This window comes from Saccopteryx leptura, chromosome 9 (assembly GCF_036850995.1).
Source record: "Saccopteryx leptura isolate mSacLep1 chromosome 9, mSacLep1_pri_phased_curated, whole genome shotgun sequence".
Lineage (NCBI taxonomy): Eukaryota > Metazoa > Chordata > Mammalia > Chiroptera > Emballonuridae > Saccopteryx > Saccopteryx leptura.
This window is the reverse complement of record NC_089511.1, coordinates 17,612,297-17,640,002: the sequence shown is the minus strand read 5'-3', so window position 1 is coordinate 17,640,002 and position 27,706 is coordinate 17,612,297. Positions and strand designations below refer to the sequence as shown.

Sequence of the window (27,706 nt, the reverse complement as noted above, 5' to 3'; positions counted from 1 at the left end):
CAACAGTTTTCATACTGTGATGTTGTCTGTATCCGTGTTTGCGTACCCCACTCTCCACCCCAGGTTAGAGCCATCTAGTTCATGTCTATTCTGGGCACTAAGAGGTCCTGGGTGGACTGGTCAAGACTCAATAATCACAGGCAGTACACTCCCCCCACCCAAGGAAGTGGGGCCCAGCCCTCCCCATTCAATCCCACAGTACAGATGCTCTTTCCTGTTGGGAATAAAATGCCAGACTCAGCTTCCTTCCTTCCTGCACGTGGTCTTTGGGAAGGAGGGACCTTGGAGGGAGGAGGAGGCTCCTGGACAGGGAGGTGGGACAGAGGCTTCCTTGGGAAGAGGAATTCTGCTGCATGCTGTGTTGTGAGCCAGTCACTCAGTCCCTGTGAGCCAGTAGAGGGAGTACCCAACTCCCCTGTGAGGGCCGGGGGAGAGGGCCATCCTCAAGGCCAACGCCCTTTGCAGAGGAGGGAGTACTGGACGCCTGGTCAAACCTAGTGAGTCCCACACCAAACTGTCCTCTGCAACTCAGAACAGGACAGGGGACCAGTGAAGGCCTGTGCCTACCCTGCCTCACCTGGCATCTTCAGGGGCAAAACTGAGAAATCCAGCAAGGAAGACTTCCTAGGTGCCTCCCCATCACACCCGCCTCCCTCTCATTTTCCGAGGAGCCCGGGCAGGAGCCGTCCTCCTCCTTCTCAGAGAGGCCGAGACAGAGTCTGCAGCTCAAAGAAGCATCCACCCTGCCCGCTCTAACTCAGACCATTGCCTGGACTCGCACCTCAGCTCTGGCTCTTCCAGGGCCTAACATGGACTCCACGGTCAAGGACGAAATGCAGCTGGCACTTCCTTCAGGTATGAGCCCATCCAGGTGGCTTGGGGGAGGGCTGTAATAAGAAAGACTGGAATGGTGGGGTTGGGTCCTCCCTGCCAGGTCTGGCTGGAGCCTGTTGGTTAGCGAGAAGAGTGGACTGCCCTAGGGGCCAGGCTAAGGAGCAGGAAGGGGAGCAGGGTCAGCAGCTGCTTCCTTCAGGCCCTGCCCAAGTGATGTGGCTGCCCAGGCTCTTCCTGCCCAGGACTTGAGTGGCCAGAGCAGGAGAAGGCAGAGCAGCTAGCCCGGGGTGCAGCACTCAAGTGGGCCTCAGGCATCTTCTACCAGCCAGAGCAGCTGGCCAGGCTGGGCCAGTACCGCAGCCGTGAGGTGCAGCGTACCTGCTCCCTGGAAGCACGGATCAAGGTGGGCATCTGGCAGGAGTGCTGGGGTGGGTGGCAGGGCTGGCCAGGTCTTACTGTTGCCCTCCCTTCCACAGTCAGTGGTGCAGTCATACCTGGAGGGTGTGAAAACTGGTGTGTGGCAGCTGGCCCAGGCCCTTGAGGCTGCACAAGAAGCCCGTGAGGCGCTGGGCCAGGCCCATGGGTTGCTCCGAGGCATGGCCGAGGCTGTGCAGACTCTAGAGCCCCTGCGGGAGCAGGTTGCCCAGCACAAGCAATTGCAGGCTCTGTCCCAGCTGCTGCCCCGGCTACGAGCAGGTGAGTGTACAGGGGCCCTGGCCTTCAGCCTTCTGACATTTAGTCAACAAATTCTCATCAAAGGGTCGGGGTCCTAGTGGACTATTACCTAGAGCAGTGGTCTCCAACCCCCGGGCCACGGTCCGGTACCGGTCCGCGGGCCATTTGGTACCGGTCCGCAGAGAAAGAATAAGTAACTTACATTATTTCCGTTTTATTTATATTTAAGTCTGAACGATGTTTTATTTTTTAAAAATGACCAGATTCCCTCTGTTACATCCATCTAAGACTCACTCTTGACGCTTGTCTCGGTCACGTGATACATTTATCCGTTCTACCCTAAAGGCCGGTCAGTGAAAATATTTTCTGACATTAAACCGGTCTGTGGCCCAAAAAAGATTGGGGACCACTGACCTAGAGGGACCTCCCAGAGTAACTCAGGCTTATATGGCATATGAAAGACTGCAAATTAACTCACCCTAGGGTTTCTTAGCGTGGGATGTCTGAGTCAGGATTGACACCAGTCAAGTGGCTCTGGCCACCCTGGTTGTTAAATTGAAATATTTCCCTAACAAAGTAGGTAAATAGCCATTAGAATGGTCCTCCAGGATTCCTGATTTTTTTTTTTAGATTTTATTCATTTTGAGAGAGAGAGAGAGAGAGAGAGAGAGAGAGAAGAGAGAGAGAGAGAAGGGGGGAGGAGCAGGAAGCATTAACTCCTATATGTACCTTGATCAGGCAAGCCCAGGGTTTTGAACTGGCAACCTCAAAATTCCAGTTCAAAGCTTTATTCACTGCATCACCACAGGTCAGGCCTGGATTCCTGATGTTTTGTTTTTTTGTTTGTTTGTTTTTTTGTGACAGAGACAGAGAGTTAGACAGAGAGAGGGACAAATAGGGACAGACAGACAGGAAGGGAGAGAGATGAGAAGCATCAATTCTTTGTTGCAGCACCTTAGTTGTTCGTTGATTATTTTCTCATATGTGCCTTGACCGGGGGCTACAGCAGACCAAGTGACCCCTTGCTTGAGTCAGCGACCTTGGGCTCAAGCTGGTGAGCTTTGTTCAAACCAGATGAGCCTGCACTCAAGCTGGCGACCTCGGGGTCTTGAACCTGGGCCCTCCACTTCCCAGTCTGACCCCTATCCACTGCGCCACTGCCTGGTCAGGCCTGGATCCCTGACTTTCTTATGTTCCATCAGCTCAAGGGTTTACACACACCCTCTAGGACCTTTCCTGGTCCTTTCAGATTTTTTTTTTTTTTTTCTGAAGCTGGAAACGGGGAGAGACAGTCAGACAGCGATGCTCTGCCCACCAGGGGGCGATGCTCTGCCCCTCCAGGGCGTCGCTCTTTTGCAACCAGAGCCACTCTAGCGCCTGGGGCAGAAGCCAAGGAGCCATCCCCAGCGCCCGGGCCATCTTTGCTCCAATGGAGCCTTGGCTGCGGGAGGGGAAGAGAGAGACAGAGGAAGGAGGGAGGGGTGGAGAAGCAAATGGGCGCCTCTCCTATGTGCCCTGGCCGGGAATCGAACCCGGGTCCCCTGCATGCCAGGCCGACGCTCTACCGCTGAGCCAACCGGCCAGGGCCCAGATTTTTTTTTTTTTAACAGAGACAGAGAGAGTCAGTGAGAGGGATAGACAGGGACAGACAGACAGGAATGGAGAGATGAGAAGCATCAATCATTAGTTTTTCGTTGCGCATTGCGACACTTTAGTTGTTCATTGATTGCTTTCTCATATGTGCCTTGACCGTGGGGCTACAGCAGACCGAGTAACCCCTTGCTCCAGCCAGCGACCTTGGGTCCAAGCTGGTGAGCTTTTGCTCTAACCAGATGAGCCTGCACTCAAGTTGGCGATCTTAGGGTCTCGAACCCGGGTCCTCCGCATCCCAGTCTGACGCTCTATCCACTGCGCCACCACCTGGTCAGGCGGTCCTTTCAGATTTGCCAGGGTTCTACTGCACCAGTTATTTTTTTTTCTAATAAGACTAAACTTATTCAATAACTTAGTAAAAGGTTACTGTACTGGTTGTTAAATATTTTACATATCACCCCAGCCCCAGGGCCTCAGCATCTTGTTCTGTACCCACTGCACTGGTGGAAAGGCTGAGACCCAGGGCTGTCTCTTCTGCTCCCTCCTCAGTGCCGGCTGCAGTGACCCACACACAGACCTTAATTGATGCCCATCAGCTGTTGGAGGCATATGTCAGCCTTCGGGAGCTGGAGCAGCTGCAAGAGGAGACATGGGCATCTCTGGGGGGCCTGCAGTTTCCTGTCTTTGAGAGGCTGGGCCCTCTGGCTGAGGCACTGGGCCAGGCAGTAGAGGCAGCTGTCGGGGCTGCAGGGCAGCTGGCACGGGAGGACCCAGCCCTGTTGGTGGCCGCTGTGCGTGTGGCAGAGGTGGAGGCTTGCCGCACCACCTCCTTGGAGCAGGCCCCCCGGGACTGGCGGCAGCGCTGTCTGCGGGCACTAGAGGAGGGCCTAGAGCGGGTCCACTTTGGGACACCTCTGTTGCCTGGACCAGGGGCCCTAGCAGGTTGGCTGGAGGCTCTACGTGTGGCTCTACCAGCTGAATTGGCCACTGCCGAGGCACTTATAGCACCCTGCTGCCCACCACACTACAAGGTGGTCCAGCTGTGGGCCCATACCCTGCACAGTGGCCTGCGCCGCTGCCTGCAGCAGTTCTTGGAGGGGCCTGAGCTGGGAGCTGCTGATGCCTTCACTTTGCTGCACTGGGCACTGCATGTGTACATAGGGTTAGTGCTCTTGGGCCAATGGGAAGTGGGTGGATCAGAAGCTGGGGGCTCAATGTGACACTGGGCCACTCATCACCAGGCCAGAAATGATGGGGAGCCTGGAATTGGGGCCTGAGGCTGATGTGTCTCAGCTGGAGCCTCTACTGACCCTAGAGAATGTCGAGAAGCTGGAGGCAACATTTGTGTCCAAAGTTCAGGTGAGTAGTTGGAGCCCAGGTCCAGAGAAGCTCTGCCACCAGCTGTGTGGCTGTATTTGTAGAGTCACATGTCTACCATTCTCTAGCAGGGGGTCAGTGGCTTGCTACATTCTGCTGCCCCTTGTCCCTTTTCCCAGGCAAGTGTGGTACAGTGGCTGCAGAAGGCACTGGATGGGGAAGTCGCTGAGTGGGGCCGGGAGCAGGAGCCTGACGTGGACCCCTCCGGCTTCTACCACTCACCAATGCCAGCGATCGTGCTGCAGGTGAGTGGGAAGTGGCAGCCAGGTGGACAGCCCTCATAAAGAAAGAGGAGGAGGGCAGGCAGGACTAAGACTCTGCTGATGGCTGCCCATCTCTGCCCACAGTTACTGGAAGAGAACATTCGAGTGACCAGCCTGGTCAGTGAGTCACTGCAGTGGCGGGTGCATGGCATGGCACTGTCAGAACTGGGAGCATTCCTGAGGAGGTCTGCTAAGGCACTGACCCACCCCCAACCCCTGGTCCTGCTCCTGGGGCAGCCCAAAGCGGCCCTGAGTGTATAAGGCACATCAGTTGGAAAAGGCTCCTTCAAATAGTGCCTTGGGTGTCTTGGAGGTGGGGACAGCTATTGTTGGGGAACCAGAGCGACAGTTAGTACAGAATCCACGCCTGCCCTTTGCAGCTTCAATGATGCTCTGATCCGATTCTCCAGAGACCACCTCAGAGGAGAAGCAGTGGCCCCTCACTATGTGCCCTACCTACTGGCTGCCCTCAATCACCAATCAGCACTCAGGTACCAGAGGCCCCACAGAACCCTACCTTCACTAACCCCTCACTGAACAACCTATTAGGAAGGACCCAGCCTTCAATAAGTCATTAGAAATTTTGAATTCACGTAGCCTTGTGGTCCTAATCCTAGTTCTACTAAGTACTAGCTGTGTGAACTTGGGAAAGTTACCTCATCTCTCTTTTCATTTGTATTATAACAGGCAATGAGATATTCTGAGAATCACATTAGATGTAAAGTACCTACCATAGTGCCTAGCACATAGTCTTATGTGCTCATTCATTCAAACTATATTTGCCAAGTCCTACTCTGTGCCAGGTAACGCATGGGGTTACAGCTGTGAACAAAACGGAAAAGTATTCTCATCCTCTTGGATCTTATATTCTTTGGGATGGAGACAGAGAGAGCAGACAAACAAGTTGCTGATCTTTATTCCCTCCTGACTAGGATGAACTCTCTCCACTTATCGATGAGGGAACAGGAACGGAAAGACATGACTTGCTCAAGGTCTTAGAGAGGAATCAGAGGCAGTTTCGGCTAGTTTATGTCCCTTCTAGCTTGCTGAGCCCACGACTCCACACCTCAGTCCACACCCCAGAAGTGAGGGAAATCGCCCTTCTTGCCCCCGCCCGCCACACACACTCCCGCCACTAGATGGCACCCAAGCGGCCAGACCTCAAAGGGCTGTGAGGGCCTTGGCCTTGGTCCTGAAGCTGTACTTTTGGTTGGTAGCTCCTCCGTGTCGGTCTTGCAGCCCGACGGGGTGGCTCCAGGGGCCTTGGCTCCGGTGGAGGCAGCGCTGGACGAGTTGCAGAAAAGGATCTGCCGATTGGTGTTGGAGGCGCTGCTAGTGGAGCTCCAGGTGAGGCCTCAGGTGGGGATGGCGATCGGAGATACGTATGGGAGTCTCTGCGAGACATGCCGGGTCTGGATCATCTTTCCAGCCTCATCTCTCTCCCACCCTTTCCCTAGCCCTTGTTCGCCGCTTTGCCCTCGCGCCGTTGGCTGTCGAGCCCGGAGCTGCTGGACGAAGTGTGCGAGCGGACCGCGCGCTTCTGCCGGAACTTCCGGCGTGTTCGGAATCCTGAGTTCCAGGTATGTTGGGGAAAGGCTGGTGAGGGTGGGGCGCCGATGGGAAAGCGTTCTGGACCCACCTGATCGCTCTCCCCGCAGGTGCTCCTGGCCGAGGTAGAGCGCACTGTGGTGCTGCAGTACCTGTGTGCGCTGATGCAAGGCCGTCTAGTGTGCCGCGATGTGGACGAGCGGAATCAGGCAGCTGAGCGCCTACAACACGATGCCGCCCAACTGCGGGATCTTTTCCTCGATTTGGTGAGAACTTGTTGGACGAGCAGATGGGCGGGAGTCTCAGTGGTTGAATGGGAGCCAAGGGCCGGCTCAAGACCTACCCCAACGTGTTCAGGGCCTGGAGGAGAGCGTTCAGTGCGTGCCAGTGCTGCTCACTCTGCGGAAGCTGCTGAACCTCCGCGACCCCACGATGCTTGGCCTCGAGGTGGCAAGCCTTCGGCAGCAATTTCCCGACGTGAGGTATGCAGATGGGAGCAGAAAGGGAGAATGGACCTGGGAGGGACGCAGCGAGGCTGACGTATCTCTAAATCTCCGTGGTGCCCCCATAGCGAGGATCACGTCTCCGCCCTCTTGGACCTGCGTGGGGATGTGTCCCGAGAGCAGCGCCAAGCCGCACTCAGCTCCCTGCAGGACGGCCCGCAGCCCTCGCCCCCTGCGGGTCGCCGCGCACTCTTCAGCCTTGTGCCAGCACCTACACCCGCTCCATCTTCCTGCCTCTTTTCAGGGACCTGTGCCTGACTCCCAACTGCCCGCAGAATAAAGCTACGCCCCCCATACGCCTTAATTGTGTGTGTTGGGTAAGGGGGATGATGAAATAAAAGTGTCCGCTAACCTTAGAGTGCCCACGGGGAGGGATACGCCTAAGTAAGGTATCCTGGCTCCAGTCCCGATATACGGTCTGTACCGCATCTATCCCGGCATAGTTCTCAAATACCCGGGATTCCGCCACACTGCGCGCACTACATCCCTACGTATCCGCGCGTAAGCAGTGATCTCGTGTCTCCCCGACACTCCGAGGATGGCGGGGTACCACCTGAAGTCTTGAAACCCGCTTGGCCCTCGAGGAGGGGGCGGGCTCAAGACACGCCCCGCCCAGGGGCTTGACCTGGTGGTGGACACGGTACCCTGTGCTTTGCTAGGCGTCTGTTTTCAGAAGCCCGCCGCCTCGGAGATTGACGTGAATACGCGCGCTTTTGCGTGTGCGTGCGCGCACCCGAGTGCGTGCGTCCCCGGCGACAACTCCCGAGGGCCGGGCTGCCGGCGTCTGATGTTTCGAAGAGGTAACGGTGACGCCGAGAAGAGCAGCAAACAGGTGGGGGTGCGGCATGAGGACGGAACCCTTTTACCCCGAGAGGCTGAGAAGGCGCGCGACGCGACCCCCACCTCATCTACCAAGGAATTCCCCCCTCCATTGTTCTCTGGCCCCACCCTCCTTTGGGCACGCCTTTTTTCCACCCCCGCCGTTTATTGGCTGCAGATCACGCCCCTCCTTAATATCTCCGCCGCTATTGGCTCTTCTTCCACGTTATCCTCTTCCTAAGTTTCCTATTGGCGCAGGCCACACCCTCTTTATTTGTCACCGGACTCCGCCTTCAGTCTGAGTTCCTCCCCCAGCCATCTTTCATTCATTCTGCATCTAGTGCCTAGTGCTTGGAGCATGGGGGTGAATCAGACCCGTCCCTGCTCTGAGGGCGTTCAGGAGATGGTGAGGGGACACGGACCTAGGCTACGACATTGACAGCCTAGGGCGGTAAAGAGGCCGCCTAGGCACTGGGAGCCTCTGAAACGCCTGGAAGGCTTCCCGGAGGAGGTGAGGCCTACACCGAGCCCTGAAAAATGGGTAGGCGTTTGCTCCAGGGAGACATTGGGAAGGCATTCTTGGCAGAAGGAACTGAGACATAAATGAAACAGGCGTATTCTGGTAATTGCGAAGAGGAGATGGAAGGAAAGAAGGAAAGATGAAGGGGAATTGGTCCAGGTAGAGGGCCAGAGACCAGTGAAGAAACTATCCAGTTAGTTGAGGGGAGTGAAGCCTGAGGCCTGAAATCTTTTCAAGCAGCTGGTCTCTAGACAGGGTGGAAGGAATGTGGGTGGAGGGCCAGCAACGGAGGATCAGATCCAGGTGGGGAAACAAAAGTGCTAGGGAGGAACTATTCCAGTTCTGAGAAGGAGAAGGGCTCTGGGGTTCAGTCATTATTGAGCAGCTGCTCTGGGACTGTTCTGGGCTCTGGGGACACACTGAACACTTGAAAGTAGAAACTAACAAATTAAAGGAAACAACTAACATTTAAATATACTTTACTTCAGAGAACAATAATGTGAGGAAGGGGACAGAATTGTGGTGGAGTACGGAGAAGAGGTTTACTATTTTATAAAAATGTGTTTTAGGGAGGCTTTTCTAATAACATATTTGTACAGAAATCTGAGGAAAGTGAGAGAGTGACTCCTGCAGTTATATGGGGGGGGGGGAGACATTCCAGACAGGGCACATGTTCAGTTTGAGAGGCCTGTTGTACAGTTCAGAAAAGATGTTGAATTGAGAACAGGCAACACTGGTCTGAAGTTTATGGAAAAAGTCTGGGCTGATGGTTTTAAAACCACAATAATGGATGAGATTCCCTAGGGAGTGAGCACAAATGGAGAAGAGAAACTTCTAAACGCATTATGGTTTTAAAAGGTCAGGAAATAGGGATGACCAGCAAGGGAGATCAAGAACAAACAGCCAGTGAGGTAGGAGGTTTGGGGAGCCAAGTGAGAACATGTTTCCAGAATGAAGTGATTAACTGTGTCGAGTGCTGCTGATCAATATGCAGATCATTGATGACCTACGTCAGATGAGTTGTGGTAGAGATTGAGGGGGAAAGCCTGTCTGGAGTGAAATTTTAGAGAGAACAGGAAAGAAAGAAATGGACTGAGTATAAATAACTCTTGACATGTGCTGCATTGAGGAACAATTAGAGGAAGTGGTGGTATTGCTGGAGGAAGGAGTGTGGGATCCAGTGAGAATTTCCTTTTTTTTGTTTTGTTTTTTTTTTGTATTTTTCTAAAGTTGGAAAGGGGAGGCAGTCAGACAGACTCCTGCATGTGCCCGACTGGGATCCACCCGGCATGCCCACCAGGGGGCGATGCTCTACCCATCTGGGGCGTTGTTCTGTTGCACCCAGAGCCATTCTAGCGCCTGAGGCAGAGGCCATAGAGCCATCCTCAGCACCCGGGCCAACTTTGCTCCAATGGAGCCTTGGCTGCGGGAGGGGAAGAGAGAGAGAGGATGGAGAGGGGGAGGGGTGGAGAAGCAGATAGGCGCTTCTCTTGGCCCTGGACAGGAATCGAACCTGGAACTACTGCACACCAGGCCAACGCTCTACCACTGAGCCAACCGGCCAGGGCCTCCTTTTGTTTTTGAAGGTAGAGAAATAACAGCATGTGTTTATGTTGATGGAAAGAATCCAGCAGAGAGGAAGAGATTGGTGATGTAGGAGATATTGAAGAGAGGAGAAATGCTGGATATGTGTCCCTGAGCAGGCAAGGGAGTTCAGAGGCTGGGGCCCTCAGTCCCTCTCTGGAGAGAGACTGCAATGGACTGAGCCCTGGTACAGAGTCGGGGCTGAGTGCCCTGACACTGGCCTTGGATGACAACTAGGAAGATGTCTCTGATAGGAGATAGACCAGGGACTGGCTTGGATTTGCTAAAGTTTCCCTCTGCCCCTCAAAAGCTGATTCTAAATTGGATTTGAACAGATGGCCCAGTGGAGAGAGAGCATTCCAGGTGGAGGGACTGGCATAAGTAAGGGGCATGCAGGCACTTAAACTTACCGAGGCTGCCTGATCTGTGGTGGCGCAGTGGATAAAGCGTTGATCTGGAATGCTGAGGTTGCCGGTTCAGAACCCCAGGTTTGTCTGGTCAAGGCACATGTGAGAAGCAACAACGAGCTGATGCTTCTCACTTCTCCACCCTGCCTTTCTCTCTCTCTCTCTCTCCTCTCTCTAAAGTCAATAAATAAAATCTTTAAAAAAAAATTAAACTGACTGTGGCCAAATGGGCTGGAGGAGTTGGGTGGGGCCAGGTGAGGGGATGGGTAGGACTGAAAAATGCCACAGGTAGAAGGCAGGTAGAGTAGTGAGGGCTCCTCACCCATCAACCTGGCAGCTGAGGCTACATTGTACCAGCTTCCAGCCTATGTGGCCACTGAGCACAGGGATTAAAATCATGAGCAAGGGCTCAGCCTTGCTGTCAGGAGCGCACAGGCTAAGGGTATTCCAGGAACCACCATCTAGGAAGGTGTATAAGACTCTTCCTCCTCGTCTCTCCCAGTCCAGCTTGCTTGGGTGAGTCTTCTGAAGGGAATGAACACTGGGGTGGGTGGGGTAAGGGGGCAGCCACACAGACCCCTGGGACCCCAGCGAGCTCCGTAGGGCCTACTGATCCTCAGGCCACACCCACTCATGCTGGCTTCCACATATCCTTCTGTGTCCCCAGAAGTCGACAGTGTGGGGAGTTGGAGTGACTCGGCTGGATGTGACCCCCAGAATAGAATGGTGCTGGACTCAGGGACTCAGGTGTATGAGCAGCCACCCACCAGCCCACCCACCAGTAGCTCAACCTTGGGCCATAGGCTGAAGCCCTCAGTCCGAGATGGGACTCTGCTGTACCCCTGGCCTCGGTCACTGGCCTTGCCCCTGGCTCTGTCAGTCTCCTCGCCCTTGCGGCCCCGGCCAGAGCTGCAGTCTTTCTCAGAGCTGCGCTTGGGCCACCGTGGCCACATGCGTCGCAGTGAGAGCACCTACACCATAAATAGTACTGGCCGGCGCAGGGGTGGTACCCAGGGTCCAGCCTCACCTGGACAAGGACGGGATCCAGGTGGGGGAACCCTGCGATCTGCAGCTTCCCTGCCTCACATTGCTAAGACTCGAAAGGATGTAGGCCATGGTGCCAGCAAGAGCCCCTGCATGTTGGTGGCCCTGAGGCCAACCAACATGGACCATGAACGAGACAAGTTCTTCCAGTCCCATTACACCTACAACCCACAGTTCGAGTACCAGGAGCCCATGCCTACGGCTGTGCTGGAGAAGTACTGTGAGGCCTCTGGACAGTTCATCCGCCAGGTCAGTTCAGCCTGCCCACCTCACCCTGGTCCTGACCACCCAGGGGGCCTGGCTTGACCAACCACTGCGGCCCTGTGTACAGGCAGTTGGCATCATTGAAGCTGTCCTAGAGAAGTTTGGCACCTATGAACGTTTTGAGGCTGCAACGGGGGGCCAGCTGCTGACCAAATGCCAGATCTGGTCCATTGTGCGCAAATACATGCAGAAGGAGGGCTGCGTTGGAGAGGTGAGCTTGCCCTGCCTGCAAGGACCCTCTGCTACATGACCCAAACTGGGCTGACCAGTGGGTGGTACCAGGCCCAGTTCTACACCTGGCCAGCTAGTGACCCCTGGCTACTCCTTGTCCCTGCCCTAGTAAGGTGGGAGCTGGCTCTGAGCAGAGATGGTGATGGGTGGGTGCCTTGGCCAAGTGTCCAGCCTGGATGCCCTGTGGCATTGCTAGTGGGTACACTTGCACACTGGCCCCAGAGCTGGAGGCCACGGCTCAGGGCACTGCTGCTGCCTGCAGGTTGTGGTGCAGCTGAGTGAAGACCTGCTCTCCCAGGCAGTGATGATGGTGGAGAACAGCCGACCAACACTGGCCATCAACCTGACTGGAGCCCGCCAGTATTGGCTGGAGGGCATGCTGCGGCACGAGATAGGTCAGGATGTGGGTAGGTGGGTGGGCAGGTAGAGTTGAGAGTGGGCTGGGGTGTGGGGGGACAGTGATGGGCCCCAGTAACCCCACCCTCTCTTTAGCCCACTTCCCTCCGAGGATGCGCCCTCTTCTTTCACGAGCAGTCACCTCCCCTCTCTGGCTCACGGAGGTAGGCCCAAACATACCTGCCCCCTCTCTGGGCTCACCCTCATCTCTCACTTTTCTTGGGTATCTTTCCTTCTCCACTTCCTCTTTGACTTCCTTTGACAGTGGGGACAAGGCTGCTGGGGCCTGGACAGGCCAGAGGGAAAACCCTGAGGATCCCACTAGCCCAAGGCAACATGCAGACCCACTAGGGCAGGAATGAAATTGGCTGAGGACACAGAGCTGGGTATAGGAGGGGATAGGCTAGTCTGGAAAGGTCATGGGACATTAATTACTATTATTTTCTGTCTCTCTTCATCAAGAATCCTGTTGCTCCACGCAAAAGGTGGTTTTTGCTAGGGATGTCAGCGTGACCATCTAAATCAGTGGTCCCCAACCTCCGGGCCACAGACCGGTACCGGTCCATGGGCCATTTGGTACCAGTCCGCAGAGAAAGAATAAATAACTTACATTATTTCCTTAACTCTGAATGATGTTTTATTTTTAAAAAATGACCAGATTCCCTCTGTTACATTTGTCTAAGACTCACTCACTCTTGATGCTTGCCTCGGTCACGTGATATATTTATCCGTCCCACCCTAAAGGCTGGTCCGTGAAAATATTTTCTGACATTAAATCGGTCCGTGGCCCTAAAAGTTGGGGACCACTGGTCTAAATGATATGGGCATGCAGGATGTGGGGCTGGGGAGCAGTGTGTTTGGGAGGTTGTGTGTGTGAGATTGGGAGGGTGTGTGCGTGTGTGTGTGTGTGTGTGTGTGTGTGTGTAGGTGTGTAGCCCTGGCTAGGTGGGGAGGATTCCTGCCTGCGAGACTATGGGTCCATGGGTGCAGGTTCATCTGAGGAGGGTTTTCAAGCTGCCTGTGGTTGGGTAAGTATGCAGGTTGGGGCAGGGGTGACAGGGAGAGCTTATATGAGAGCCTGAATTTAGGAGCATGAGAATACACCCATGAGCACTGGTTAGAGGTCTGGCAAGTGGGTCCCTAGATGACTTGCCTAGCTCAACCTCCCACAGGGACCCACTACCTGCGAGGCGTGAACAATGCTCGGCAGCCCTGGCGCAACGCTGAGGGCCGGCTCCAATACAAGCTGCGGCCAGCGAACCCCACCGAGGAGGGCCTGGCCAGCCTGCACAGCGTGCTGTTCCGTAAGCAGCCCTTTCTGTGGCGCGCAGCTCTGCTCTACTACACTATCTACCAAGCCGCGCACATGTCTTTTCGCCAGCTCTTCCAGGACCTAGCGCGCTACGTGCAGGACGCCAACGTGCGCTGGGAGTACTGCGTGCGTGCCAAGCGCGGCCAGACCGACACCTCGCTGCCAGGTGGGTCCCCGCATGGGGAGTACCCTGAGCTGGGGCAGGGGTGGTTTCACATGTAGGAGCTCACAGCCTTTCCTGTGCCCACAGGCTGCTTCAGCAAGGACCAGGTGTACCTAGATGGCATTGTGCGCATTCTGCGGCATCGCCAGACTATCGATTTCCCACTGCTGACCTCGCTGGGCAAGGTGAGTGGCCACAGGACTTCAGAGGTCCCAGCCAGCTCTCCTCATCGGAGTAGTCCCTGAGCCCCTGATGGGTGATTGACTAAGGACTGGGTGCCCAGCCTCTCTGGTGGATGAATGTGAGCAGAGGAGGTGAAATAATAGTCTGGCAGGTGCTTGACCCAGCCTGTAGCTGCGTGTGTATAGATATTGTATCTCAAAGAAGCCAGTCAGGAAGGTCTAGAGATGGACATTGGAGAAATGGCCAGGGACCAAGTCTCTGACATTGGGTGTTTGTGCCAGAAAGGTAAACTTCATCTGAACAAGGGGGAATCAGAGGAGCTTTACTAAGTAGAGAAGTGGCACAGATGTTTGCTTTAGAAGGCTCCCTCTGGGTGTCATATGGGAGGTGGCTTGAGAGAGAGGCTTAGGTAAGGGAGTACAGGGAGAAAAGGATAAGAGTTTTCTAAATTAAAAAAAAGAATTTTGCCTGACCTGTGGTGGCGCAGTGGATAAAACGTCAACCTGGAAATGCTGAGGTCACCGGTTCAAAACCCTGGGCTTGCCTGGTCAAGGCACATATGGGAGTTGATGCTTCCTGCTCCTCCCCCCCCCCTTCTCTCTCTGTCTCCTCTCTCTCTCCCTCTCTCTCTCTCTCCTTTCTTTCTTTTTTTTTTTTTTTGTATTTTTCCGAAGCTGGAAACGGGGGGAGGGGGGGGCAGTCAGACAGACTCCTGCATGCGCCCGACAGGGATCCACCCGGCATGCCCACCAGGGGGCGATGCTCTGCCCATCTGGGGCGTCGCTCTGTCACGACCAGAGCCACTCTAGCGCCTGGGGCAGAGGCCAAGGAGCCATCCCCAGCGCCCGGGCCATCTTTTGCTCCAAAGGAGCCTCGGCTGTGGGAGGGGAAGAGAGAGACAGAGAGAAAGGAGAGAGGGAGGGGTGGAGAAGCAGATGGGCGCCTCTCCTGTGTGCCCTGGCCGGGAATTGAACCTGGGACTTCCGCACACCAGGCCGACGCTCTACCACTGAGCCAACTGGCCAGGGCCGCTCTCTCTCCTTTCTAAAAATGAATAAATAAAATAAAATTTAAAAAAAAATTTTTTTTTTAATTTTTTTTTTTTACAGTGACAGAGAGAGGGATAGATAGGGACAGACAGACAGGAACAGAGAGAGATGAGAAGCATCAATCATCAGTTTTTCGTTGCAATACCTTAGTTGTTCATTGATTGCTTTCTCATATATGCCTTGACCATGGGCCTTCAGCAGACTGAGTAACCCCTTGCTTGAGCCAGCGACCTTGGGTCCAAGCTGGTGAGCTTTTTGCTCAAGCCAGATGAGCCTGTGCTAAAGCTGGTGACCTCGGGGTCTCGAACCTGGGTCTTCTGCATCCCAGTCTGATGCTCTATCCACTGCGCCACCGCCTTGTCAGGCAAAAAAAAAAGAAAAGATTTTTTAAAGACTATTTATTCATGTTAGAGAAGGGAGAGAGAGAGAGAAGAGGGAAGGGAGAAGCAGGAAGCATCAACTCCCATATGTGCCTTGTCCAGGCAAGCTCAGTTTTGAACCGGCGACCTCAGCGTTCCAGGTTGACACTTTATCCACTGTGCTGCCACAGGTCAGGCGAGACTTTTCTAATCACTCCTGCAGAACTGATGATGGTCTGGCCGAACCAAGCAGTGGCCATAGAGTTGGAGAGGGAGGGGCAAGCTGGAGAGCTCTTCAGTGAGTGGAATCCCTTGAGTTCAATGGCCACTCTGAGTGAGAGGGTGACAGATTCCAGCCCCCTCCCTGGGGGCTGACCTAGGGGACTGTTAGGAGAGTAACTGGCATAATATGACACGCAGGAGTTCGGTGTTAAATATGGGGAATCTGAGGTACCTGTGGACTATCTAGGAGAATGTGTTCAGAAGGCAATTGGATACCCAGGTTTGGAGGTAGGGGGAGCTGGGCTGGAGATAGGACTAGGGTGGTAGGCAGTGTTTTTCAACCATTCGTCCACAGACTCGTCCACGAGAAATTGTGAGCTGGTCTGCAAAAGAGTTAACCACCCTGATGTTGTATGAAGATTATAGACCCAAGTGATTAGTTGAATTCACTTATGTTCAGGGTGATTTCTGCCTTAGTAGTCCCCCAGAATAATTCTCTTTTCATTGGTCCCCAAGTTTAAAAAGGTTGCAAACCACTGTTGTAGGGCATAGATGATCCAAGAAGGTGTTAGGAGAAAGAGCAGACGCGGGGGATTGACCCTCGGTAATTGACATGGGGTGTGCAGGAGGGAAAGGAAGGTGCCAGGAGCAAAGAGCAATGCACCATTGGCAGAGGGCTGGGACCAGCCGCCCAAAGCCAGGCCGCTGCCTACCCCTCAGGCCCAGCTTCATTCCTGCAGGTATCCTATGAGGATATAGACCACCTGCGGCCCCATGGGGTGCTGGACAAAACTCGAGTGCCCCACTTCATGCAGGACTTGGTGCGCTACCGACAGCAGCTGGAGCATATCATGGCCACCAACCGGCTGGATGAAGCAGAGTTGGGCCGCCTGCTGCCTGATTGATGTTGGTCAAAGGCTCCAGCTCGTCCCCCAGAACATGAAGATGGCTGCTCTGTGGCTCCTGGCCTGGGTGTTTCTTGGGGAAACTGGGAGGACAGGAGCATCTGAAGAGGGAGAAGCAGCAACATCAGTGGGTCTGTGTCCCTTGCTAGCCTCCCTAGGACCTGGAGACCTTCAGCAATATGTCGGGCAAACTGAGTCTGCCCTCCTGCCTCTGTGTTGAATGGAGGGGAAGCCTGGGGACGGCAGGGAAATTGAGCATGGATGGGGATGGGGGTGGTTTGGGAGTAGAAACTTTTTCTTGCATGAGATGGCTTTGGTTATCTGTACTCCAGTCTCCCTTCCCCCACCTGGCCCCTTGGTGCTCCTTCAGCTTTCACGCTGTCTACCTCTCACTGGGTCCTGGTGGTGGGCTCCCTTCTCTTGGGGTGACTGCCTGAGCCTGGGGTCCTGGCTTTCACACAGACTCAAGGGGCAAGGGCCCTGGTAGTTAGAGACCCAGCTGGGCTGGGGTGTGCTTTCCAGCATTTTGCCCCTCTCACTGCTCGTGTATGTGTTCCCTATTTATGTGCTCCACTTCCTGGGACTGGGAGGCAGCAGCCTTGGAAGGTTCTGGGGAGGGAGCAGTACTCCTTTGGAAGGCACCCACTGTTCCTAGCCCCAGGCTCATCAGCCACAGTCCTTCAGGCCTTGTGAATGGAGCGCACCCGGCCCTGCCCCCACCTTCTCTACTGGCCTCTGTTTCTCTGCCCACACCCTCACAACTGGTCTGACAGAGGTTGACATAGCCTGGCAGCATCCACAATCAAGCCTGAGGGGCAGGCCCTTAGTTGTCCCAAGTTCTGAGTCCCTCCTGGACCGGAAGAGGTGCAGACATGGCTTTTGCTTCCAGTCTCACCTGAGACTCAGCTGTGTGAGGCTGACCCAGTCCCACTCCCACCCTTGGCCTTAGTTTTCCCTTCTGTAATATTCGAGAATGCAGCTGGAAAGTCCTTCATTTAGTCAGTGAATATGCATAGGGCGCCTTCTGTGAGCCAGTTACCTGTCAAACCCTCACTGAGCTAGCAGTCCTGAGGGAAGCTAGGCAATTAAAACAACAGTTACAATGAGGTGTGTGGTCTTTTGTCTACCCAAGATCTCTTCCTCTTCCTCTCTCCAAATCTCATTTCCCAAGGCTGTCAGCTCTAGTCCTCCCAAAGTGGAGAGAAGTTCCCTTCCCTGGCTTCCATGGAGTAGGGCTGGTGACAACATATGCTCCCAAATGGGTTCAGGAAGCTAGAAGGCCCAAGTCAGGGCCTGTCTCACTGCATGTGTGGGTCTGGGGTCTGCTGGGGTGCAGCTTGAGCTATTGATGAAATGGGGCTGAGGACTGAGCAGTGGGGCACAGGGTGCCCAGGTCATCGGGACTCAGAGCATAGATCCACACCTTATTCCAGAGCACAGAGCCAGAATCAGAGCCCAGACTGACCCTAGTTTATTCTCTTCCAGTGAATACTGGGCCAGGTGGAGCTTGGTGGTAATCCAGCCCCACCAGGGCAGGATCCTGGGTCCTATTCGGCTTGGGTAGGGAGCAGCCTGTCAGCATTCTGGCCTTCAGGAATCTAGAGATGAAGGGGGAAAGTGGTCAGTCAGGTGGGGCTAGGGCTCTGCTGCCCTGGTCACAACCTCCCACCAACCCGGCACCAGGTTCGGGCAACCTAATACCTTCAGACTCGTCCCCGGCCTCGAAGTCTGGCTCTGGCTCTGGCTCAGGGTCGGGCTCTGGCTCAGGGTCGGGCTCTGGCTCCGGCTCAGGGTCGGGCTCTGGCTCCAGCTCCAGCTCCGGGTCGGGTTCTGGCTCCATTTCAGGCTCTGGTTCTGCCTCTGGTTCCATATTCATTTCCGGTTCAAACTCTGGCGCAGCTCCTTCAGAGGCCTCCGTTTCTAGCTCTGTCTGGGGCTCCTCCAGGGTTCCGGATTGCTCTGCCTGGGAGCTCTCAGGACCCCCAGCCTCATCACAGTGTGAAGCCCTGGACAGACCAGGGCATGGGGTCCCTGAGCCGGCTGCCTCAGGTGTCCAGTGACCTGGGCACGGAGGGTTGTAGCTGCGTTCCCGGTAGCCTGGGTGGAGTGGGAGGGTCTCAGGTTCAGTTTATCCCTCTGCACACACGCCTACCTCTTGGGGAAGCTAGAACTCTCCCGCCCCCCTCCTCACCCCGCCTCTACTCTGACCCAGGCTCCTGCTCCACGGCGCGTGCTCACCAGTGCCCACATGCTGCCAGTCCCAGGCTGGGTCGGGAGTGCGCACGGTGCGCTGGGCGCAGCGCAGCAGTTCCTGGCAGGCGGCCTCGCCCTTGTTCTGTACCAGCAGCAGCAGGCGGCGCACCCTGCGCTCGGCATCAGGCAGCGCATCCAATGCCTCATACTCCGGCCCAGTGAGCACGCCCCGCGCCAGCAGCGCATCCAGCAGCAGCCCAGAGTCCGCCTGCAGCGTCTCTACCAGTCGTTTCCGCTCGCGGTCAATCGTCTCTGAGGGTCTCTCCTGCGCGTTGCCCATAGTGGGGGATGCCTGGAGGATGGGGAGAGAGGTACTCAGGCCGGGGCTTCTCCGCCCTTGCCTTCTCTCTAAGGACCCTTATCTACTTTCTCACTGCTTTCCCCAACCAGGATGTCCCAGCTGCCTGCAGATTCTTGGATCTGTTCAGAACCTGTTTATCCACACTAACTCCTCTTTCCCAAACCTCCTTCCCCCACCTTAACAGGAAAGCTTACATCGCAGTCAAGTGCTCTCCAGTCTATCTGCAGAATACTGCTCTGTCATCCTCACTACTTTCACAGTCTAGGCCTTCACCTCCAGCCCAGACCCTGCAGAGGCCTGAATTCACTCTACCCAGAGCACAAGGTGCTGACTTCCTCCCCTACTCGACTCACCCACCAGAGGAAGACCACACCCTTACCCTGACCCTGAGACTCATCTGAGGTCTGGCCCCTGCACCCCCTCACCAATTCCACCTCCAGGTTGCAATCCCAATGTGGTCTCATGGCCCTTCCTGATTCCCTAATATCTGAGCTGGATACCTGAATCCTCTTTAGTCCTAGCCTTGCCCAAGATCTCCTGACATCTGAGACCTAACTGTCTCCCTCAGGGGTCTCCAAACTTTTTACACAGGGGGCCAGTTCACTGTCCCTCAGACCATTGGAGGGCTGCCAAATACAGTGGTCCTCTCACTGACCACCAGTGAAAGAGGTGCCCCTTCCAGAAGTGCAGTGGGGGCTGGATAAATGGCCTCAGGGGGCCGTAGTTTGGGGACGCCTGGCCCTGCTGCCCTGGGAATGACTCACAGCCATCTCTTGCTTCATCTTGCAGTTCTGAGGGCCAACTCAAAAAAGATACCAACAATTTCTTTTTTAAATGTTTGCTGAGCCTGACCAGGCGGTGGCACAGTAGACAGAGCGTCAGACTGAGATGTGGAGGACCCAGGTTCGAGACCCTGAGCTCGCCAGCTTGAGCGTGGGCTCATCTGGTTTGAGCAAAGCTCACCGCTTGGACCTAAGGTCGCTGGCTCGAGCGAGAGGTCACTCAGTCTGCTGTAGTCCCATGGTCAAGGCACATATGAGAAAGCAATCAATGAACAGCTAAGATGCTGCAACGAAGAATTGATGCTTCTCATCTCTCTCCCTTCCTGTCTATCTGTCCCTCTCTCTGACTTTCTCTGTCTCTGTCACAAAAAAAAAAAAAAAAAAAAAAAAATGCTTGCTGAACTTGTTTTCCTTCATGGATCCTTCCATTTTGAGAGATTGTCTCTACCAAACAGGAGGTGTTAGGCAGAAATTAATCCACTTTGTCCACTTACTGATATCTTAAGGACAAGGGCCCATCCCTTCTTGGATGGCCTGACCCACGCAGTCAGGCCCCTGACATCAAGGGGCAAAGCGGTCAGGCCCTGGACCACTCCCTCTCTCAGCCTGTTTCCTCCAGCCCTAGCTTTGTCCACATGGTACCCCCCTTGGTCTTGCCCTGTCTTTAGGGTCCCTCCTCTACCTCTTTACTGAACTCCAGGTCTGGTAGAGCAGATTTGGTCCTGGCCCCCTCCTGCCTTCCTGGTCTCTCTCATTACCATCTCATGTCATGCTATGTCTCCCTGGTCATTTCACCGCTTCTGACCATATTGAAGTGCCAGCCCTTCCTCCAGGTTACTGATCAGAGATAGGACTCCTCCTTACCCCTTCCTCTCCATTCATGTCCCATCTGTGACAAATGCTGCCCCTCTACCTCTCAGTCTCTATCAGCACTGCCATTAACCCCACCATCCTCACCTCATCTCCTTTGACAGTGTCTCTGAGTACCTCTCACTCCTATCTCATCCCCCACAGCACAGTAATTTTTTACGACTCTCTGGGGCAGGATTTATTGTCTCCATTTTACAGATGAGAAGACAGACTTAGACCAAGTGACAGAACTGTAATCTGACTTGCTCTAACCTGAACTATAATAAGGGCTCCTGCTAAGCAGAATATCTGCCCTAACCATCTGTCCCCTGCTCCCCACTGCCCATCAGAGAGAATTCAGACTGTCTGACCTGGCTGCTCTCCCATCTCCAGGACAGCCGGGCTGTCCCCCACATCCCCCAACCCTCAGTGCTAGGAGAACTCCCTAAGCCCCTGGCATTTCTGAACCTTATCCGTGCTGTTCCTTAAGCCTGAAATACCTTTTCCCTCCCTCTATGCTGTGGATCCATCCTCCAAGACTCAAATAAAGGTCCCCTTGTCTACTCCAATGCCTGAGTGTGTCATAGCACCTCATTTCCTGTGTACCCCAGTGAACTGCATGTCCCCTCAGCACTATGCTGACACTGTACTGTGTACATGCAGCCCCTCTACCTTCTACAGCTGAGGCTCGCAAAGACTGTCCTATCACAGGTGCCAGAAGGGAGAGGGGGCAGGACCTCCTCTGGTACACGTGCAGAGGGAGGGGGCAGATCAGATTGGTCCCTCGTTCTCCCTCTCCTCCCCAAGTTATTTTTGTTAGCCTCCTCCTCTCATTAGCCAAGTCTTGTCCTTGGTCCCAGCTGGTCTGGGACCTCCCTCTTCTGAGACTCAATGCTCAGAAGTAAATACTGTACCGAAGTTATGTCGCAGCCAGTCCTTCAAGGGTCACGGGCCAAATCCTTCCGAGAGCTCCAAGTTCCAGGCGTGGAGGGGCGGGTCGTCTCGGCCCCCCTCCCGAGCTGGCTTGTGAACTCTCTTGCTAAGGAGCGAGAGCTGTGGGAAACTGGGGAAGCTTTTGCCCTTAGGTCTCCTCCACCGGGTCTCGGTCCCAGAGTCCTGTGGAGGGGCGGGGCTCATAGACCTTGGAGCAATGCTGGATGGGACACGGATTCTACCGTATCTCAGTGTTTTGTTTTGTTTTGTTTTCCTTCCCCCAGCCGGGTTGGTAGAGCTCCGGGTCCGATGCGCTCTGGGCGGCACCCGGGCCGGGCCCCACTCACTGGTCGAGCCTTGGCGGGGTAGAAGATGACAAGGCAGAAAGGGCCGGTGGGGGGCGGGGGGAGCAGCTGCCGCGTGGGGGCGGGGCGGTCAGGGCTGCCGGGAACCCGGAGTGGGTAGGAGAGAACAGCTGTTCAGGTCTGCACACTGGGAGGCCGATCGCCAGGTCACGCAACGCCTGGGCTCGTACACAGAGACCGCTTTCCCTCCCCACCCCAGGAGCGCCAGTAGCCGACGCCCACTCTGGGCCTGGCAATTCCCAGGCGCTTTACTCCTGTCTTGTCATCGACTCCTCTTTACCTGCCACAGATAAGGCTCAGAGAAGGGCACCAGCTTACTCAGGATCACAGAGCAGATTTTATTGCGGGGCTGAGTGTAACCACCAAAGCCCCCACTTCGCGAAGAATGCAGTGGCTGAGCACCAGCTCCGGATCCTGGCCGGAGGATCCGGGCCTAAGCAGGAGAATTAAGAGCAGGCTCCCCAAGCGTTCCACTCTTCAGGGGTTTCTCCATTAAAGCCCTAGGACCGTCTGACTAGGCGGTGGCGCAGTGGATAGAGCGTGGGACTGGGACAAGGTGGACCCAAGCTGAAACCCCGAGGTTGCCAGCTTGAGCGTGGGCTCATCTGGTTTGAGCAAAGCTCACCAGCTTGAGCCCAAGGTCGCTGGCTTGAGCAAGGAGTCACTTGGTCGGCTGTAGCCCCCCCCCCCCCCATCAAGGCACATATGAGAAAGCAATCAATGAACAACTAAGGTGCCACAACAAAGAATTGATGCTTCTCATCTCTCTCCCTTCCTGTCTGTCTCGCTCAGTCTCTGTCACCAAAAAAACAAATAAATAAAAAATAAAATAAAAAGCCCTAGGACCTGGATGCTTCAACGAATGCCAAATCGCTCCTCCTCCCCCATTGTTTCTATGCTCCCAGGTTGGTAGAGAAAAGAGACCAGAAACAGAAAAAAATGCGGTTTATGTGCACAACTTGGTAGTGGAAAGGGGCGGCTGAGTAGCAGGGTCTTGGGTCAGCCTTCGCCAGGGGGTGCCAGAAAGCAGAGAAGGGCCCAAGGCTGCAGGCCAGCCCTCAGCCAGGCTGGCTTCGGACTGGAGAGGGTCTCAGGGGGAGGGATCAGCCCCTGGGCCCAGGTAGGAGGGCCGGCTCTCAGGGGTACTGTAAATAGTAAAAGCTCCAGGCAGGCTGAGAGCTGGACCTCCTAAAGCTGCTTGGACGTCCAGCAGGAGTGGTGCCCCAAGTGTAGAGTCCTTCCCTAGGAGGAGTAAGGCTGTGCTCAGTAGGGACAAACATCCCGCTTTCTCCAGGGAAGGAAAGCCTCGGCCGCCTTGCCCTCTAGTCTGCTAAGATTAAACATCCATTCTCAACCTCTCCGTTTTCACTCAGTGGTGAGGAGATGATGGGTGAAGTAGCTCTCTGCAGGGCAGCCTGAACTCTAAGGATGTCCCCCAAAACACAAACTGCCCAGCCCACCCAATCATAGTTGCTCTGGCCAATCAGGGCCTCCCACAGGTCCTGAGTCACCACACCATTACCTGGACTTGGAGAATTTAACCCCTTGACAGTCAGCTCAGTCTCACCCTTCTCTGGAACCAAGGGCTGCATCTGTATTGGGAGAACCCCATGAAGCAACTGGGGAAGGGAGCTGGGGCTTGGGCTGAGAGGACAGTCATGGACCAACGGGCTTGGCTCAGCAACCCTAGCCCCCCACCCCCATCTTACCAGGGACAGCTCCATGTCCAAATCCATCAGGGTCCATTCCCTCCCTTGAAGGCTGGGGCCCAGCACCTGGGGAAGCTCCAGGTCAGCAGTGCCCTTCCCAGACTGCATAGGCAGCTGGACCCTCTCCAGCCCTATGCCCTGCTGAAGGTGCACTCACGTCCAGGGGCCCTGCAGGCTCCATACATTCTGGGGGGGCCCGAAGTAGCATTGAAGGCAGCAGAATCTCGGGGCTCCGGCTCCCCCTCTCCAGGCCCAGAGGCCCCCTGTGCACAGAGAACTGCTGTTGGCCTGCAGTAACCTCCACTCTCCCAATTAGGTCCCAAGGGATCTGGATACATCAGGATCTAAATCTGACAATATCTAGAAAGTGCTAGGAGAGGACCCCCCTTCCCACATACCCATGGAGGAGCACATAAGAGTGCTTCTGCCTCCTACTTTTGGCCTAAGGTTTGGGTTATAGAGCTAGGGTCTTGGGATGTGTCCCCTCCTTATGCAACTGCCAATACCAGTAGTTCTTAAACTGTTGTGTACTTTACAATCTACAACCGCCCCAATGGACTTGTTTAATTTCCTGAGCCCTACCGCCGAGATGTTTCCACTTTCCAGGACCTCTAATGGTGGTACCCCTTAGAGCATCTCTGAGAAACCAGGTCAGATCATAGTACCTAACATCCCCCTCAGCCACCAAGGGGCAGACAAGGCTGGGAAGTTTCAGGGGCCTACTAGTGCTGGTCTAACTGCCAAAGTGGCCCACAGGGCTCACAGTCAAGAATGGGCTCTCTGCTCACCTGTCAGGTACCTCCCTGGAACCCCTTGGGTCAGGCTGTTGGGCATTCCTGGGCCCCTCAGGGCTGAAGCTCCCTTTCCCTTCCAGGATGGCCTGCACCACAGCCACAGGCAGCGGTGGGGGGGCTGTCACGCAGAAGTCACACTCGTTTGGGGCTAGGGCCAGCCCGGCCTGGCCTTCCCCCCCTGGGCTGGCCGGCTCTTCTTTGAGCAATGCCAGGCCCTTCTCCCTGCACCAGAGAAAAGCTTCAACCAGACCCTGGCACTGACCTCTCCCCTACCCCCATAGCCATCTGAGCTGCCAGGCTCTCCCCCACAGGCTCCCCAGAGGACAGTCCAAGTGTGTCTCTCTTACCTCCTGCTTCCACCGGAGGGAGAAAGCCTGACCCCTTCAGGAGATGGAGAGTCTTCTGGGATGTCAGAGATGATGGGGCCCCTGGCCCTGTGAGGACTGCTGAGGCCTGAAGTGGTTTCTGGGGGCTGTAAGTAGGAGATTAGGCTCAGGACATAGGATGAGCCAGAACCCAAGCAGGACATAAGGAGCAGGTCTAAGGGGGAAGGTTTGCAGCCCATGTTGGGGAGCCTAGTCTGGTGTGTGTGTGTGTGTGTGTGTGTGTGTGTGTGTGTGTGTGTGTAGCAGGGGACACTGACCTCCATCTTCTTTATTTGGGGTAGAGGAATTTGGGGAGGAATGTGTAAAAGGAATAAGCTCTCCATAAGCCCAGCTGTGACCTAGGGAAGAAAGGAAAAGCAAAACCTACCGACTGGATGAAGTAGGGGTCCTGCAGAAGGGCACCAGGTAGGGGGCAGGCACTGAATTTGGCTGGCGTTGGGCATGAGCTCCCCTCATCCAACATCAGGGACCTATGCAGGGTGGCAGGGCCCAGGCAGGGAGCTGGGTAGGTTCATCTCCCATGCCCCTCAGTCTGCACCACCTCCCTCCCACAGGCCCCAGCAGCCAAGTCAGCAGAGCTGAGGCCCATTGCCAGGGCATCAGTCACATGCTGGAGGCAGAAGAGGCTCCCCCCAGAAATGGGGGCCCTTTTGAGGTAGAGAAGGGAGGGAGGGAGCATGGTTTGAGCCCCAGACCCTCCGATGTTGGGATGCTTTGGGGTGAGGGGGAAGGGACTGCTGGGGTGGAAATTTGGGGATAAGGCCCTGGGACTGAGGGATCTGAGAAAGGGGTTGGTGGTGAACTTGGGGAGGAGAAGGGGGAAAGTTCTGGAAGGAGATTCTTGGGGTGATGGCCACGGGGTGAGGAAGACTGGTGTGGGGTGGGGGGATGAGGATTCCCAATGAAGGGATTTCTGGAGGAGGAGTCCCTGCAGAGGCCTTTCGCAGAGGAGGCGCTGGATGGGGGAGGGGCGGGTGAGTGCCCCTAGCTTTCTCACTCACAGCTTTCTCTTAGCTCCCGTGCTGCTGGATCCAGCCTGAAGCGGTCCAAAGAGGCACTGGATCAGCTAAAGAGGAAGCAAAGGGTTAATTCATCCTTTGGATGTGCCCCGTTCTAACAAGGCACTTCCAGGTGGGTTAGAAGACTGGGCGGAGAGGGGTATTCAGGAATGGGAGAGGGAAATGGGGTGGGGGAGAGGAACACCTTGCCAATGATCCGCTGCTGCTGGCCGTGGCTCTGCCGCAACGTCACCACCTCCCTCCATAAGATTTCGTTCTGCCTGGAGGAAGGGGTGGGAGGGCGCTGAGGCGCGAGAGTTCGCCCAGTCACCACTCCCCACGGAATGGCTCGCCCCAACGCGACCACCCTGACGGTCATCCATCCATAGAGAACAGTTTCATGGCCCGGCCCATTTCGTCTGGATGAAGGCGCCAAGGCTTGAGCGAAGAGCTACTACCCCAAACCGCACTGTCCTCTCACCCAGACCCCCGCCCCTGCCTCACCCCCCAACGCCCCCTCCCCCGCACTGCCTGAGCTCCCGCAGCCGCGCCTCGGTGCTCTCCTGCACTCCCCGCAAAGCCTGCACCTCGCCCAGCAGCCGGCCCAGGTCCTCGGGGCGCCAGCGGCCCTCATCCCCGCGCAGCGCAGGTACCTGCATGCAGTTGAGGAACATCAACGGGCCCGAGTCACATAAAACAGGCTCAGCCTGTCCAACACCCCCACCCCGCTTTGCTGGCTCCCACCTTGCGCCTCACGCGGTCCAGTAGTTGCTCGCGGCCACGCACGAAGCTCGGGTGTTGGAACTCGACGTGGTCGCGCTCGGGTCTGAGCAGGCCGCCCTGCTCGATGCTCACCACCTTTCGAAAGCCGTCTAGGGAGTGGGGCGTGGAGCCGTAAATCGATTGCCTCATCCCCACGCGTCGAGTCACTTACCCCTACTTCCCGCTGGGCCCTAGGTACTCACACATATTGAGTTGCCGAACAAAGCTCGCCATGTTGTTGTGTTTGAAGTACTGGGGCAGCACTTCCTTGGCGAAGCGGCTCTGGTCGCTTACAAGGAAACTGGTCCCGCTCTGCGGATAATGCCGCCCTCCCACCCACCATGCGGGCGGAGACCGGACAATACAGTGAGCAGGTGCTCGCCCACAGCCAGGCCCGCACTCTGGCGAGTGTGCACACACGCTCTCACTCTAAGGACCAGGCCTGTCACTTATGGGGACAAGGGACAAAACCAGGCTAGAACCAGTTCTGAGGCCTAGTCTGGGGCGATCACAATGAATCCCTACCCCAGCCTGACCCAGAGACTCCCTTTTGGTTCTCAGAAAGGAGGTGCAGGGGCCACACTGGGTTCCAGACCCGTGATGTGACTCTTAGAGATAGAACCAGACCCAGCCCTTCTCTTCTGGCCTCTGTCTCCCCGATCTGTCTGATGGGTGGTGTGGGAACTAAATGACCAGAAAGATTCTTCGGGTTTTAGGTCTCCAGAAGACTGCTATTCTTTCCTCACCCAGAAGTCACCTCACCTCCATCTCGCACACCCCCTACCAAAGATAAACTACTTTGGACCGCTGAATCGAGAGACCCACAGCCGCGTCCCAGGCGCGGGCTGGGCGGGAGTGGATGCTCACTGCTCACTGACATGGAGGAATCCCGGGTACCACTGGGGAAGTCGAGGGGCCCCAGCCCTCACCGGGCTCCAGCGGATCAGGTGGTCGGTGCCCGGGTCGCCCACCAGCGCCCAGAGCTTGCCGAGGAAGGCAGGCACTGGGCTGGGGCTCGGCTCCGTGGGCAGCGCGGCTGGCGCTTCCTGCATGGCGCGGTCTCGGCCCGCTCAACGCTGGGCCGGGCCGCGGCTGGCCAGCCAAAGCCGGGGCCAGTGCTGTGTTTGCCGCCCGCCCCGCCCTCCTCCGCCTCCCAGCGCCGGGTCAGGTGGGGCCCACGTGCAAGTCCGCGGGGCGGGGCTCAGCCGGGCCGCGGTACCGTAGACAGAAAGGGCAGGCTGGTCGGAGGTGTGTACCGGGGTGTGGGGAAGAGGGAGACCCGGGCTCGAGTTCCACCCTTCTCGGACCTGCTGTCTCTTCTGT

General features: G+C 55.8%; 4 protein-coding genes across 16 annotated transcripts; 2 read left to right on the top strand and 2 right to left on the bottom strand.

Annotated features, from left to right (window-relative positions):
- The first annotated feature begins 362 nt into the window (after window positions 1–362).
- Window positions 363–7,133, top strand: EXOC3L1 (exocyst complex component 3 like 1). 8 transcript variants are annotated; one of them, XM_066348656.1, is made up of 13 exons: window positions 363–497; window positions 802–855; window positions 1,077–1,237; window positions 1,311–1,530; window positions 3,652–4,264; window positions 4,344–4,461; window positions 4,599–4,724; window positions 4,827–4,927; window positions 5,123–5,233; window positions 5,960–6,089; window positions 6,200–6,322; window positions 6,401–6,772; window positions 6,862–7,133. In XM_066348656.1, the coding sequence occupies exons 2-13, from the start codon at window positions 810–812 to the stop codon at window positions 7,129–7,131; spliced, it is 2,391 nt and encodes a 796-aa protein (XP_066204753.1). In that variant the 5' UTR covers window positions 363–497; window positions 802–809; the 3' UTR covers window positions 7,132–7,133. The 8 variants fall into 8 exon arrangements, with proteins under 8 accessions (XP_066204753.1, XP_066204758.1, XP_066204757.1 ...); XM_066348661.1 differs by having other exon boundaries at window positions 406–855; window positions 6,401–6,556; window positions 6,648–6,772; XM_066348660.1 differs by having other exon boundaries at window positions 406–855; window positions 1,062–1,237; window positions 6,401–6,556; window positions 6,648–6,772.
- Window positions 7,134–7,520: 387 nt separating this feature from the next.
- Window positions 7,521–17,583, top strand: MATCAP1 (microtubule associated tyrosine carboxypeptidase 1). 4 transcript variants are annotated; one of them, XM_066348662.1, is made up of 7 exons: window positions 7,521–7,625; window positions 10,791–11,416; window positions 11,499–11,642; window positions 11,925–12,057; window positions 13,231–13,536; window positions 13,621–13,718; window positions 16,087–17,583. In XM_066348662.1, exons 2-7 carry the CDS (start codon window positions 10,847–10,849, stop codon window positions 16,249–16,251), a joined length of 1,416 nt encoding a protein of 471 aa, XP_066204759.1. In that variant the 5' UTR covers window positions 7,521–7,625; window positions 10,791–10,846; the 3' UTR covers window positions 16,252–17,583. The 4 variants fall into 4 exon arrangements, with proteins under 4 accessions (XP_066204759.1, XP_066204763.1, XP_066204760.1 ...); XM_066348666.1 differs by having other exon boundaries at window positions 7,557–7,625; window positions 11,342–11,416; XM_066348663.1 differs by lacking the exon at window positions 7,521–7,625 and adding an exon at window positions 7,793–8,123.
- Window positions 17,584–17,686: 103 nt separating this feature from the next.
- Window positions 17,687–21,509, bottom strand: NOL3 (nucleolar protein 3). Its single transcript, XM_066348667.1, has 4 exons — window positions 21,351–21,509; window positions 18,490–18,796; window positions 17,953–18,348; window positions 17,687–17,849 (listed from the first exon to the last, which is right to left on the bottom strand). Exons 2-4 carry the CDS (start codon window positions 18,782–18,784, stop codon window positions 17,842–17,844), a joined length of 699 nt encoding a protein of 232 aa, XP_066204764.1. The 5' UTR covers window positions 18,785–18,796; window positions 21,351–21,509; the 3' UTR covers window positions 17,687–17,841.
- A 1,153-nt stretch (window positions 21,510–22,662) lies between these two features.
- On the bottom strand, window positions 22,663–27,524 carry HSF4 (heat shock transcription factor 4). 3 transcript variants are annotated; one of them, XM_066348164.1, is made up of 13 exons: window positions 27,313–27,524; window positions 26,587–26,695; window positions 26,366–26,493; window positions 26,150–26,274; window positions 25,827–25,902; window positions 25,625–25,689; window positions 24,991–25,093; window positions 24,585–24,709; window positions 24,232–24,459; window positions 23,601–23,706; window positions 23,444–23,509; window positions 23,257–23,326; window positions 22,663–22,976 (listed from the first exon to the last, which is right to left on the bottom strand). In XM_066348164.1, the coding sequence occupies exons 1-13, from the start codon at window positions 27,433–27,435 to the stop codon at window positions 22,825–22,827; spliced, it is 1,476 nt and encodes a 491-aa protein (XP_066204261.1). In that variant the 5' UTR covers window positions 27,436–27,524; the 3' UTR covers window positions 22,663–22,824. The 3 variants fall into 3 exon arrangements, with proteins under 3 accessions (XP_066204261.1, XP_066204262.1, XP_066204263.1); XM_066348165.1 differs by having other exon boundaries at window positions 26,587–26,825; window positions 27,313–27,449; XM_066348166.1 differs by lacking the exon at window positions 24,232–24,459.
- Between the last annotated feature and the right edge of the window lie 182 nt (window positions 27,525–27,706).

Excerpts from the sequence above, each read along its gene's own strand:
- EXOC3L1 (XM_066348654.1), top strand. The coding sequence starts at position 810 with ATGGACTCCACGGTCAAGGACGAAATGCAGCTGGCACTTCCTTCAG. Across the intron at positions 856-1,061 it reads GCAGCTGGCACTTCCTTCAG|GCTCTTCCTGCCCAGGACTT; the intron begins GTATGAGCCCAT and ends GTGGCTGCCCAG. Across the intron at positions 6,773-6,861 it reads CAGCAATTTCCCGACGTGAG|CGAGGATCACGTCTCCGCCC; the intron begins GTATGCAGATGG and ends GTGCCCCCATAG.
- MATCAP1 (XM_066348662.1), top strand. The coding sequence starts at position 10,847 with ATGGTGCTGGACTCAGGGACTCAGGTGTATGAGCAGCCACCCACCAGC. Across the intron at positions 11,643-11,924 it reads AGGAGGGCTGCGTTGGAGAG|GTTGTGGTGCAGCTGAGTGA; the intron begins GTGAGCTTGCCC and ends TGCTGCCTGCAG. Across the intron at positions 12,058-13,230 it reads CATGCTGCGGCACGAGATAG|GGACCCACTACCTGCGAGGC; the intron begins GTCAGGATGTGG and ends AACCTCCCACAG.
- NOL3 (XM_066348667.1), bottom strand. The coding sequence starts at position 18,784 with ATGGGCAACGCGCAGGAGAGACCCTCAGAGACGATTGACCGCGAGCGG. Across the intron at positions 18,349-18,489 it reads CTGGCAGCATGTGGGCACTG|GCTACCGGGAACGCAGCTAC; the intron begins GTGAGCACGCGC and ends CACTCCACCCAG.
- HSF4 (XM_066348164.1), bottom strand. The coding sequence starts at position 27,435 with ATGCAGGAAGCGCCAGCCGCGCTGCCCACGGAGCCGAGCCCCAGCCCA. Across the intron at positions 23,707-24,231 it reads TCCAGGGAGGTACCTGACAG|GGGGCCTCTGGGCCTGGAGA; the intron begins GTGAGCAGAGAG and ends CTCTGTGCACAG. Across the intron at positions 23,510-23,600 it reads AGCCTGCAGGGCCCCTGGAC|GTGCTGGGCCCCAGCCTTCA; the intron begins GTGAGTGCACCT and ends GAGCTTCCCCAG.